General features: G+C 41.9%; 1 protein-coding gene across 1 annotated transcript; it reads left to right on the top strand.

Moving 5' to 3' along the window:
* On the top strand, window positions 1-10806 carry pde6c (phosphodiesterase 6C, cGMP-specific, cone, alpha prime). Its single transcript, XM_080472140.1, has 22 exons — window positions 1-708; window positions 1522-1674; window positions 2640-2729; window positions 2864-3004; window positions 3098-3172; window positions 3259-3323; window positions 3534-3600; window positions 3730-3777; window positions 3947-4096; window positions 4242-4385; window positions 4494-4559; window positions 4754-4909; window positions 5427-5534; window positions 5653-5762; window positions 5857-5944; window positions 6031-6131; window positions 6382-6489; window positions 6670-6733; window positions 7036-7110; window positions 7224-7307; window positions 8220-8373; window positions 8600-10806. Exons 1-22 carry the CDS (start codon window positions 241-243, stop codon window positions 8644-8646), a joined length of 2562 nt encoding a protein of 853 aa, XP_080328266.1. The 5' UTR covers window positions 1-240; the 3' UTR covers window positions 8647-10806.
* The last annotated feature ends 1406 nt before the right edge of the window (window positions 10807-12212 follow it).

Raw genomic sequence — 12212 nt, 5'->3', positions numbered from 1 at the left:
GAGGACGCTTAGAGAGGGTTTTAATGTCATGACGTCACATTAATTAGCGGCCTCCTTGATCTTTTCAGCCCGTAAGCCGCGTGCTGCGCCCTGTTGCACAGACACAGACTCCAGTGCACACCGGGGAGGAGATGCACGCACCCTCCTGAAGGCCAACGCAGCTCCACCGTTTGGAAGTTCATGTGATGCTTTTGGGGGGAATAAATCAATAAAGAGTCATCTAGAAGTACCAGTCGAAAAATGGCAGACAAGGACAGCGTGGAGAAGTACCTGGAGAACAACCCGCAGTTCGCCAAAGAGTACTTTGATAAGAAGGTGCGAGCCGAAGCTCTGACCGCAGCCTTTTCCGCAACCTTGGACGTGAAAGACACCGCTTCCTTCAAGGATGTTAACTCCATCCAGGAGGCCGCGATTATCTTCGAGCTGGTGCAGGAGCTACAGAAACCGGGGAACATGGAGGAGTCCATGCACAAAGTGCTACAAAGGCTGGCGCTCATCCTGCAGGCCGACAGGATGGGTTTTTACATGTGCCGATCCCGAAACGGAATACCTGAGCTGTCCACCTGCCTCTTCGACGTGACCCCGACGTCCAAATACGAAGCCAATCTTGTCCATCCGCAGGGGGAGATTGTGTTCCCTCTAGACATCGGGATTGTCGGTCATACCGCGACCACCAAAAAGACGCAAAATGTCCCTGACGTGACCAAGGTGAGACGCGCGCACTTTACGCACCGTGGAGCGCGCAACTCTGAAGGTGTGAGAAATATAGGAGCGGGTGGAGAAACTGAAGTCAAACCAAAATAATAATAATAGTGCATAAAAGAATAAAACTTGAAGACTGCAGTCTTCAATTAAATAGGCAGTGCTCGTTGTTGTTTCCAAATGTGTGCGTTTTGGCAAAACAGCAAAAAAATAAGAAAATTCAACTTAAAGAATTACGGTAAAAAATTTAAATAGGCCTATTTATTTATTTATTTATTTATTTATCTATCTGGCTAGATGATTTATATAACCTTTGCATTTGTTCTACTTTTTTTCCCCAACATACAAAGACATTGGATGACATTGAAAAGTTAATTGTTTCTGAAAAATGTGTCTACACTCATAACAGGCAATTTTTTTTATTTATTTAAAATATTACGGTCTTAAACATAAGGGGGAAAACATTTGTTCTTATAGAAATTTGTCTTATTTGTTATTTGGAAATACAGTTTTTTTATAACTTAAAAGCCAACATTGTTTGGGATTGAATAAAAAAAAAAGATTATGATCTTTCAGGCAAATGGAAATGTTACAGTAAATGTATTTTACTGTCACCTGTCACCACCGAAACACCAAAAGTTTATTGCAGAATAATCTTATGATGTCATTGTAAACAAAACAAAACAAAAAGTAATCGTGTATGTCTTGTGAATGTCACGTATGATGAGCACTTGATCATTTTGCTTTGGCCATGTGGTTTGACTCTCCAAGAAAAACTCAACTCACAAATGTTAATGTTCTCTTTCTCTCTTATTCCAGAATCCAAAGTTCTCTGACTTTGTGGACAAACAGACGGGATACAAGACCAAATGCATGCTCACGTTCCCTCTGATTGCTGAAAAAGAGTGCCTTGGAGTCGTCATGGCGCTAAACAAAATAGGAGCTGATGCGTTCACTCCAGAGGATGAGAAGGTATAGCAATACTCACTTATCTGCGGTGGTAGTGAGGTGAATTTCTGAACGTAGGAAACAATAACTTTGTGCCCTCTTTGTCTTAACACTTAAATAACCTCATATCACTCGGGGATTCTCTTAATCAGATCCAATGCCGCTTGTCTGCTGAAAAGCCTTCGCTCAACCGCTTCAATATGCAGCTAAATAAAGAATATTGCTGTAATTACATCTTACTGGCAGGGCGCTTAAAACACTCCCATTATGTCAGTGGGAGCCAATCACACCAGAGCCACTCAGAGCGGTTTGCTTTCGAGGATTGAACTTGACGAAAGGGCGTAATGATATAACCTGATATAAGTTATGTCTTTATCAGAGAACATTGACGACTACCTCTGAAGCCACGAGCTCACACTGTGGCACAAATCTTCAAAAATGATGTTTTTTGCACATTATCGAAGTAGAGCCTCAGTTATTATAGGGATTTACGAGGACCGGAAAAGAGAGTCAAGAGATCTAAGTAGAAGATTGCTGGAAGTGAAACACAAAGACTGCAACTACAAAAAAGCAAGAAAATGACTGGTATTAGGGCCAATATGGTGATTCCTCACTGTGTTTTCACGCTACACAGTGATAATCTCTCACAAAAACTATATTTTATGTATTTAGAAAAACACCCTCATGTTTACTTGATGAGCAACAAAGACTATAATAATCACAGGAGTGTGGGAGTTTGAGAAGCCTGCAAAGAACTATGAATAGCATTATATATCTATGCAAATGTAAGTGCAAGTCATGTGTAATCACTGGATAAAGCTTACTTAAACTCATATAGGCTATCTGAAGATTAACTTATACGGAAGTGTTTAATCTAATTAGTCTTATTCAGCTTAACTTAACATTTTAGGAGGGATATGCAGCCTAATGATATTTTACTGCCACTGCGTTGTGTGTTGATGAAATCTCTTATCTTTTCTGGTCCTCAGCTCTTCCACAAGTACATGAACTTTGCCCAAGTCATCATCCTGCAACACTACACAGCCTACATGTTCAACGTGGAGTCTAGGAGAAGTCAGGTAAACCTACAGCAAATCCCTAATGAATACTGTGAAACAAGACTGATGTTCTTTTCTATCTACAAGAAAAAAAACCTTTCGCATGTTGTTTCCCTGTTACGCCATTGTTGTTGGTTTTTTTGGGGGGAACTTAGGTGCTGCTCTGGTCGGCCAGTAAAGTATTTGAGGAGTTGACGGACATAGAGAGACAATTCCACAAAGCGCTCTACACTGTAAGAATCTACCTAAACTGTGAACGATACTCAGTGGCCCTGCTGGACATGACCAAAGAGAAGGTTGGTTTTGTAGAATCAATAGTTTAACAGAAATGTTTCTTTGTTCGGTTCTGACTACCGTAGTAATTAATTGGTTGCAATTACTCACTGCAGGAATTCTATGATGAATGGCCAGTGAAACTTGGAGATGTGGAACCATATAAAGGACCAAAAACACCTGACGGCAGGGTAACTTGCATTATTTTCTCATTTAATAAGCTTTTTTTTTTTCTTTTTGGCTTGCTATTTTTGACACGTGTTTTTCTTTAATCCAGGAAGTCATCTTTTACAAGATTATTGACTACCTCCTGGAGGGAAAAGAAGAAATTAAAGTCATACCGTAAGAAACTTTGAAATACTTTGAAAAAGTCTCCTATGAATTACCAAAATCAGTCAAGAACAGCTGTTACAGACCATGAAAGGGGAGATTCTTCAGTAATTCTAACATACATTTGGTTGTGATGGCGTTGTACCAATTCTGCATAAAAATGTATTTTGTTGGCGGCTGTCTCATGTTCGTTTCTTGGGGGTTTTTTTTGTGTGCTTTCAGCGGTCCACCCGCAGATCACTGGGCTCTGGTTAGCGGGCTACCAACCTACGTCGCAGAGAACGGCTTTGTAAGTGTTAATATTCAAATGATAAAAGAACTGAAAGTAGGAAAATAGTGAAACTCGGTGTGGGCGCACGTTACAGGTAAATGATGACATGTTTTGCAAACATCTGATTTTTCATGCGCCTTCCTGCAGATTTGCAACATGATGAATGTGGCTGCAGACGACTACTTCACTTTCCAGGTGCGATGACTGTGGTTGTTATCTATAATATATTCACACACAATAGGCTTAAAAACTGCAATTGCACGCTTACAAACCAGTATCAACACTGGACGGCACTGACTTGTATTGAGGCGAGCCTCAGAGAAGAATGGCGCGGCGGTTTGAAACTTGTTTCCGTGTCTTTCAGAAAGAGCCTGTGGATGACACTGGCTTTGTTATCAAAAACGTCCTGTCACTGCCGATCGTCAACAAGAAGGAAGAAATTGTTGGTATCGCCACTTTCTTCAACAGGAAAGACGGCAAACCGTTTGATGAGCACGATGAGCAGATCACTGAGGTAACAACTCTCTCTCTTGTCTCTTTTTTTTCACATTCGTAGAGGATTTGAAAGAAGGTGTTGTGTTTTTGCACCTCAGTGCCACTGCATGTTCATCTTCTGTTTTTTTATCCATCGCTCTTCTACCTTGAATTGCTTGCACTAGGCTCTGACTCAGTTCCTGGGATGGTCAGTGCTCAACTGTGACACCTACGACAGGCTGAATCGTATGGAGTACAGAAAAGACATTGCCCAGGAAATGCTCATGTACCAGTCTAAATGCACCAAAGATGAGCTGCAGTCCATTCTGGTCAGTATCACTTCAACTTCCCGTGATTTGAATGTAAAGAAAATTTTGTTTGGTTTTTTTTTGGGGGGTGGATTGCTCAGATGATGTGATTGTTCTTCTCATCACTAGAACACCAATGAGAAGTTTGATTCGGAGCCTGAAGACTGTGACCAGAAAGAAATGTACAAACTATTGGTACGCTCCGTTTTAACCAACATTGTCTCACAAAAGTCACTTTTGTAATCCACACAATTGTCGTATCAAAGCTTATGCAAGCAGGCTTCATCTTTGTTGAATGCTAATGAATATGTTTTATGTTTTAACCGCGTTGTGTAATTCTGACCTAAAGAATTCATGAATGTCTTGTATTTTATTTATTTTTTCTTTAGAAAGCAACCTGCCCGCCAGCCAACAATGTCCATGGAGAGGATCTGTATCTGTTCTCCTTCAGTGACTTCCCTGTTACAGAGTTCGAGCTCATCAAATGCGGCATTCGCATGTTCTTTGAGCTCGGAGTTGTTGAAAAGTTCAAAGTTCCTGCGGAGGTGAGTTTGTGCCTCTGCACTAAACAGGGTGTTTGAAGGCACTTTATGCATGAAAACTTTATCCCATCGTTCTGTAGATTGTATGAAATTGTCTCATTATTTATTTTTTGGTTGACCCAAAGCATCAAATCAGTGTTTGATTTTAAAGTATATGTTCGAAACAAGTGGAAAAATCACAGCCAAACATAACCTGTGGGTATTTCAAGCCACGTGAAAAAACTGAAGAAACTAACTGAGAGCGTGCGAGAAATTCACATCCTGATCTATGAATCTTCGGGATAACAAGTAAAAAGTTTTGAACAGAGAAGCAGATCTCTAATGAGACTGTCGAAGCTACAAATCTGAGTGATGCTCTAGCGCAGTTGTGAGAAGTGGGTGGGTGTCCTCCGGCATCGGGGCAGATATGCAATTATGAGTCAGACTGCATTAATGTTCAAATTGCACGATTTTTCATTTTTTATTGCTTTTTATTCGTCACTTGCCTTTTGAGTAACACCCACTGTTTCCCCCTCCTCAGACCCTGACCAGGTGGATGTACACTGTGAGGAAGGGCTACCGGGCCATTACCTACCACAACTGGAGGCACGGGTTCAACGTGGGACACACCATGTTCTGTCTGCTGCAGGTAACATCTCTGCCATCAAAATGAGATAATCATGGATTGTTTTTTTCTATTTCAAATGGCTTGTCATTAACATGCACAAGCATGTAGCTGCTGTATGACTCTCTCTTGTCCTATACAGACAGGGAAGCTGAGGAAGTACTACACTGATCTAGATGCCTTTGCCATGGTGGCTGCAGCCTTCTGCCATGATATCGACCACAGGGGAACCAACAACCTCTACCAGACAAAGCAAGTCAAAACATGTCTTTTTTTAATGCATTGTACATGTAACTTGTATAGAAATCGATCGTCCTCATCGCCCCGTCTCGTATTTTTCCTGCAGGAGTGCGTCCCCTCTAGCTAGACTTCATGGCTCCTCCATCTTGGAGAGGCACCATTTAGAGTACAGCAAGACGCTCATGGGTGAGGAGGTGAGTCCCGCCGCTGGTCAATAAATCAAACCATTAGTCCCTTATGGTGCTCTCGGGAAGAGTAACACACCTTTTTGTCTTTGCAGTCCCTGAACATATTCTGCAACCTGCAGAAGCGTCAGTTTGAGAACGTGCAGCACTTATTCGACGTCTGCATCATCGCCACTGATCTCGCCCTTTACTTCAAGTAAGTTTTCCCAAAATAAATAAAGCAAAACAAAATACCAGGACGGCATTTAAACTGAAGGTAGCTGTCAAGGAAGATGAGGCAAGTGAAAGCTGTCGTTCCTATAAAGTTCGGCTGCTGAAAGTCAAAGTCTGTCAGTCTGCTTGTGTTGTCTTTCCACACGTCTCGCAGGTTTTTATCAAAATGTTGTTGTTTTTTGTTCAGTTCAGTCTCTCTGATCGTCTGTTTTTTGTTTTTTTTTCACCCGTAGAAAAAGAACCATGTTCCAAAATATTGTGAATGCCACGGAGCCGATGACAGACGACAAGGAGGCAACTGCTTTTGTCTCCAACAACCCCACCAGGAAGGAAATTGTCATGTACGTAACCGATTTGAGCAGGAGACGATACGACTGTTGAGAGAGAAGTCGGTCCAGTTTACCTTCAAATGCATTTATGAGATTTCTGTTAGCAGCGGGCCCTCGCAAATCATCAGCATCAGTGGCAGAGTGTCATCTTCTTTTCTCTGACTGACTGACTTGTCTGTCTCTCACCTCCAGGGCCATGATGATGACAGGTTGTGACTTGTCAGCTATCACCAAACCCTGGGAGGTGCAGAGCAAGGTGAGTTTACTTTACTGGCTTCCAAACGACTGTTTGAAAAATATAAGCCGACGTTCTCAAGAAGCGAAAACCCCTCTCAGCAGGCACAAGAGCAAATGATAGAAATAATTCGAGTGGAATTCTTTCGCTTTGTTCAGACAAAGTGATTTAAGTTGTATTCCTCACATTTAGTTAGTATGCGATTAATTCAAATTATTTAGATTTCCAACGGTTCACTCACCTTTTACAATATGAAAAAAGGTGCCTGTAATCCACGATATTGTTTTGATTCCATTTAATCTTATTCTCGATGGTCCATTTAGGTGGCTCTGATGGTCGCAGCTGAATTCTGGGAACAGGGCGATTTGGAGAGAAGTGTTTTGGATCAACAACCAATTGTAAGCGCTCTACTCCTTTTTTTCTTTTCCACTTCTTCCTCTTTGTTGTTTTCATCCTTTCACTTTTACATGTTCTTTTTTTACTCAAACACCTCCCCGTCTGTCTCCAACAGCCCATGATGGACCGAAATTGTGCCGAACAGCTACCCAAGATGCAGTGTGGTTTCATCGATTTTGTGTGCTCATTTGTATACAAGGTAATAAACCAATTTCTTTTTTCTCCGTCCAACCCCAGCAATTTTCCTGGGAAAGAAGAGCAGTGTGGTCTTTATAAACAACTAAGGGGGAGGCGGCTGTGCAAAGCAGAGCACAGATTTTTTTTTCTTTTTTTTTCTTTGCAAAACAGAGAGTCCGCTCTGTTTTCATCTGTAAAACACTCTTAAAAGGAGTGTGGCCATTTAGTCCAGCTGCAAATTAAGTTTCCCCAAATTTATGCCAAACCCTATTAACAAAAAAAGAAAATTGGAAACATATTCCTCCTATGAGTTTTTTTGATTTGATTTCTGTAAAAGCCCTCCCAATATAAACTCTACACACATAACCTAACTGAGCCATTAACTCTTGTTTTAAAGCCCGGTGTAGCGTGACGTTTGCTTTTAGTGGCACTCACACCAACCCAATAAACGCTGAATTTTAAAGCCTGGTTTTTGACATTTCATTTGGAATAAAATAGAATAGAGGACTGTCTAAAAGTGGTCAATTTAATTACCTCTGTTGTGAGCTGAATAAGACTGCAGCGTTTGGGAAACCCAGTAAACCATATCTATATTGCGGTGTGAAAAGTTGAACTAAAAGATGAGCGTTGAGTTACATAATTCCTCATGCAGTCTCAACATTCGCTTTCCACTGGTGTTGCTGTCACTGCAACCCTCTCATGTTGTACAACAGGATGCATAGACATGGACCTGTTGAACCCATCTGGCCTCGGCAGGAATGTTAGTGAGCTGTTTGTCAGTCAGGATGGTATTTGGACAAGAAAACACTCACAGACCACATCCAAACACAGTCCTGTGGACTGGTGGTGGAAGAGCCGTACACCGTTCTTCGAATGTGTGTTTCTCCTAAGTGTCCCACGACATGAATAACACATCACCATTGTCATTTGTCAGGAGTTCTCCAGGTTCCACAAAGAGATCCAGCCCATGTTTGACGGTCTGAACAACAACAGGGCACACTGGAATGAGTTGGCGCAGGTATATGAGGCAAAGATGAAGGCTATCGAGGATGAGAAGAAAAAACTAGAAGAGGAGGAAGCCAAGAAAGGTACGAAAAAATACTCAACTTTTAATCTCAGCAATGTGGGAAATATACATGATTTTTTTTTGGGGGGAAGGGGGGGGGCACTTTATAGCTGATTTACACGTGAATGCTAGGGGACCCAAAATACTTCCTTGTGGAACCTCACAATAAAATTCAAAGAATAACATGCGAAGCATGAGGAATTATCATGTATTTATCTTTTTTTTGTGTGTGTGTGTTTTTTACTTAGCTGGCGGCGGTGAAGGAGGAAAGTCAAAGACCTGCACCATCTGTTAAGGTTCTTGATTTCTTGGATCTGGACCGGTGCTGTCTGTTTAGGACTACTCTACGCTAGTCTTCCCGGGTCCGACAGGCCGTCTTTTCCATTGGACTGGTCTCATCAACACCAGCGTAGTTCTCTCTGGGTATCTGCCGTTTGCGTTGGTGCAGTCCAGCCCAGCCTTATCTGGTCTGGTCTGGTTCAGCGTACCCAACTAGTCTAGCGTAGTCAGGTCTGGTCTGCAGTGCAGTCTGGATTAGACCAGCCTAACTATTCTTCAGGGGAGGGGAGAGTCAGCAGCTTCATCAAGAAGGAGTGTTGTTGGGAATCTGACTGCAAGACATTTCTGAAGACGTGACAGATTTGAGACCTCCTCCTTTCCCCTGTTTTGCACGGCACGTGGACATTTGAGGAGCGAAAACATACCTGTTCCACACTTATTTTCCTTCAACTTGTTAGTGATCCAGATATTAATTTGAAATCCGCGGTTGAATGCAAAGATGAAAGTTGCAAGTTCAAATGCAAACTTCTTCTAAAACATAGCTGATATTGGATTCTGTGTGAGCTTTATGTGGGGTGTATACATGCCAAAATTGTAGCAGTCACACATTGTACCTGTTGACAGTCCATTGATGCATAATATCGTAAGAATGTAGGTCACACAATGCACTTAGCTGCTGCTGTTCAGGCAGTGGCAGGACTGAAAATGGGGGACGAGAGTAGTTAGGGTCAATGATCACAAAACTTGAGTCACGGGGATCAGTGGGGTGGTTTGAATTCAAATTGTTTATTTGCAATGAGATGTGCAAAAATGACTGTACAATTGGATAAAATGTGGTAACAGTGTTATGGCAGTGTAATAAAACAGAGTCGGTTAATGTTCTCTTACCTCAAAAGAACGAATGAGTTGTTTGAAGCTACATTTATTTTAATATGCAACTCGTCTATATACTTATTTTTTTGATTTATTTGAGTATTTTATACTTAAACTGTCTTCAGGGAAAAGAGTTTGAGATAAGCGTTAAATGTTTGACATGCTTATTGAAAATGTGCACTAAAATTCAGAGAAGCAGAATTTTTTTTTTCCAGCTTTAATAGAAATCTTGAAGCGATTTCGGTGTATGACAAGGATTAAAATGAAAAAAAAAAAAATTATTTTAAATGTGCATATTTCACATGTATATAGATTATGGAAATATAGAAATCGTATAATGTAAATTGTGTAAACTAAATGATAAATGAAGCATAAAAGCAGACTTGAGGGAGGTGAAAGCAACCTTTTGTAAGCAGGCAACAGTCACAGTCTAGCAGTACAGTAGATCTACCTCTCCTGTAAGAAGCTTTCATAGGATTTGATTGCCAGCCAGTGTTTGGGATCCACACGGCTTTCGACTTTAAATACCCTTCTTACAGAGGAAGTAAACGAGGCTACCAAAGCCTTATCATATGTATGTGCAAGACGACTTGTGCTTGTAAAGATGCAACTATAGAGTCAGTTGTATGACGGTACGGCCAAAGTTCTCTGCTTCCTTCTTTACTGACGCAACAGTGAGAGCGATCGTGCAATGTACGTGTACCACTTTGTGTGAAGCGAAAGTGAACTCATCCTGTCAGGCATCTAAGTATACAGTGCGACCCCGCCGCACCTTCTGATACTTTCTTCTGCAACGTCCCCCGCAAGAGGCAAAAGCAAGCTGTGGATGTCAGATTCCAGTTACGCAATGCCATCCCCTCTAATCAATGGGGCATCAATCCAGGGCACCTAATCCTATCAGAATGGCTTTGGGACTACCTGGAAACTCTGTGTCTGCTGCTTGAGGTGAAGCAAGCGGCTGCTGTAATCACTGGATTCAAAACATACACAGAATCAAGTCTCTCTTTCTTTCTTTTTTCCAGTAATTTTACTTTTTTTTTTGCTGCAGACATTGTATATAAAAGGTTACACCCCCCAATTTTGTCTCCAGTGATAAAATACAGCCCTTTGCATTTCCTTTAATCTTGTCACGAGATACTCAATAATTGAATGTATACTTTCTACTTAACCCCTACGCCGTCATTCAGACATTAGAAATCTATCATTCGATGTATGAAATGACCTCTAATGTATGTATGTATGTGTCATGAGATGTAATATGTGTAAAGCAAATAAAGGAATTTATGGAGGTGAAAGAGCAAGTACGATCGCGTCTTCTCATGAACGGAATGTGCCGCGTATGCAAAGGCTTTAGTTTATCTTTTGTTCACACTTGACTTGTGCACATGAAGGTGGGACAGTGACAAACAGTAAACCGAAGAATCCTTGGGCTTAGCCACAATGGTGTTCGTTCTTAGTCATATATCGTGCGGGATCTCGGAGGCTCCAAAGCTGGATGAGCCTCTGGGGAAAGAGGATCAGTGGATTGTTCCTGATCCCTTCCTGATACTACGCTGTCTAGCTTTGTTGTTTAGAGCTCTGCCCCTGACCGGCAGGCTCTCTGTGCATTTTCAGGACGAAGCAAACTGGAAACTACTCCACGTAGTTTGTATAGATATAGGAAGATAACCCCTGTCAGTAACAAAGAAGACCGCTGTTCCATGTCCACTATTGTATTCGAAAAGCACGACCCAGCCGAGGCCTCCCTTGACAAGATGGAATTTCTGACATGAAGAGACGCAGAAACAAGCCTTGCAATCCGTCTTGGGACATTTCAGCTTGTCAACTCCTGCACCAACACGACCTTTCATTTGCCAAACAATTTGAGGGTCAGTGAGTACAGAGCTGTCTTCTCTTTAGGCGGAAACCCCCTCCTCTCCTCACAAGGCCTCATAATTCAGATGTTCAGCCTCTCAAGTCCAAAGGCTTAATGCGTATCCATACCTTGATGTTTTGCTGTCAGTGCACAGAATGACAGATTTATTTGCTGAAGCTTGAACGTTCTGAACACAAGACTGTTGACTTTGTGACTTCTGAACCGAGGGGGGGGGGGGGGGGGGATTATAAGGACAGTATTATTTTAATGATTTACAAGACTGAAAAACAAACTACACTATTGCACTCTACGTCCTACACCGTAGGTCAAAGAAGAAGCTGTCAGTCTAAGAGTCTTGTCATGTGGGCTCTTTCGAATCCTCCCTGGGAATTTTGTACTCGCTTTTGCACATGTGAGAATTTATCAGAGAAAACAGATGTTGAAAACAGAATTGATCAACTGCGAGAGCATCCAGGTGTACGAGATACAGCCAGGGGCCAAATCATCACCCAACCTCCACTCAACGACATGCTGTTACTGCTCAGTGTGCTACACTTAACCATCTGTTAGCTTGCGTTGACATGAATCACACAGTACAAGACTCCTGAGAACACGGAGGGGGAAAAAAACCCGAAAGAAAACCTAAATGACACAGCAGCAAGCGGCAAAGTAATTGTATTTATTTAAGCCAAGATGTACTTTAATCTCCTCATGCAGTTTCTTTTTTCTGCAACTTGAAGTCAAGGCAGTGCTTCAATCTGTCCTTGGCTTGAGGCACACCCATTCATCCATCGCCTATACCGCTTAATCCCGTTTGGTGTCCGCGGGCGTAGTGAAGCCAATCACAGCTATGG

Source organism: Lipophrys pholis (genome assembly GCF_963383615.2).
Source record: "Lipophrys pholis genome assembly, chromosome: 1".
Lineage (NCBI taxonomy): Eukaryota > Metazoa > Chordata > Actinopteri > Blenniiformes > Blenniidae > Lipophrys > Lipophrys pholis.
The sequence above is the reverse complement of the archived record's forward strand: the minus strand, read 5'-3'. Positions and strand labels throughout refer to the sequence as shown.

Excerpts from the sequence above, each read along its gene's own strand:
- pde6c (XM_080472140.1), top strand. The coding sequence starts at position 241 with ATGGCAGACAAGGACAGCGTGGAGAAGTACCTGGAGAACAACCCGCAG. Across the intron at positions 5,535-5,652 it reads CCATGTTCTGTCTGCTGCAG|ACAGGGAAGCTGAGGAAGTA; the intron begins GTAACATCTCTG and ends TGTCCTATACAG. Across the intron at positions 6,490-6,669 it reads ACCAGGAAGGAAATTGTCAT|GGCCATGATGATGACAGGTT; the intron begins GTACGTAACCGA and ends TCTCACCTCCAG.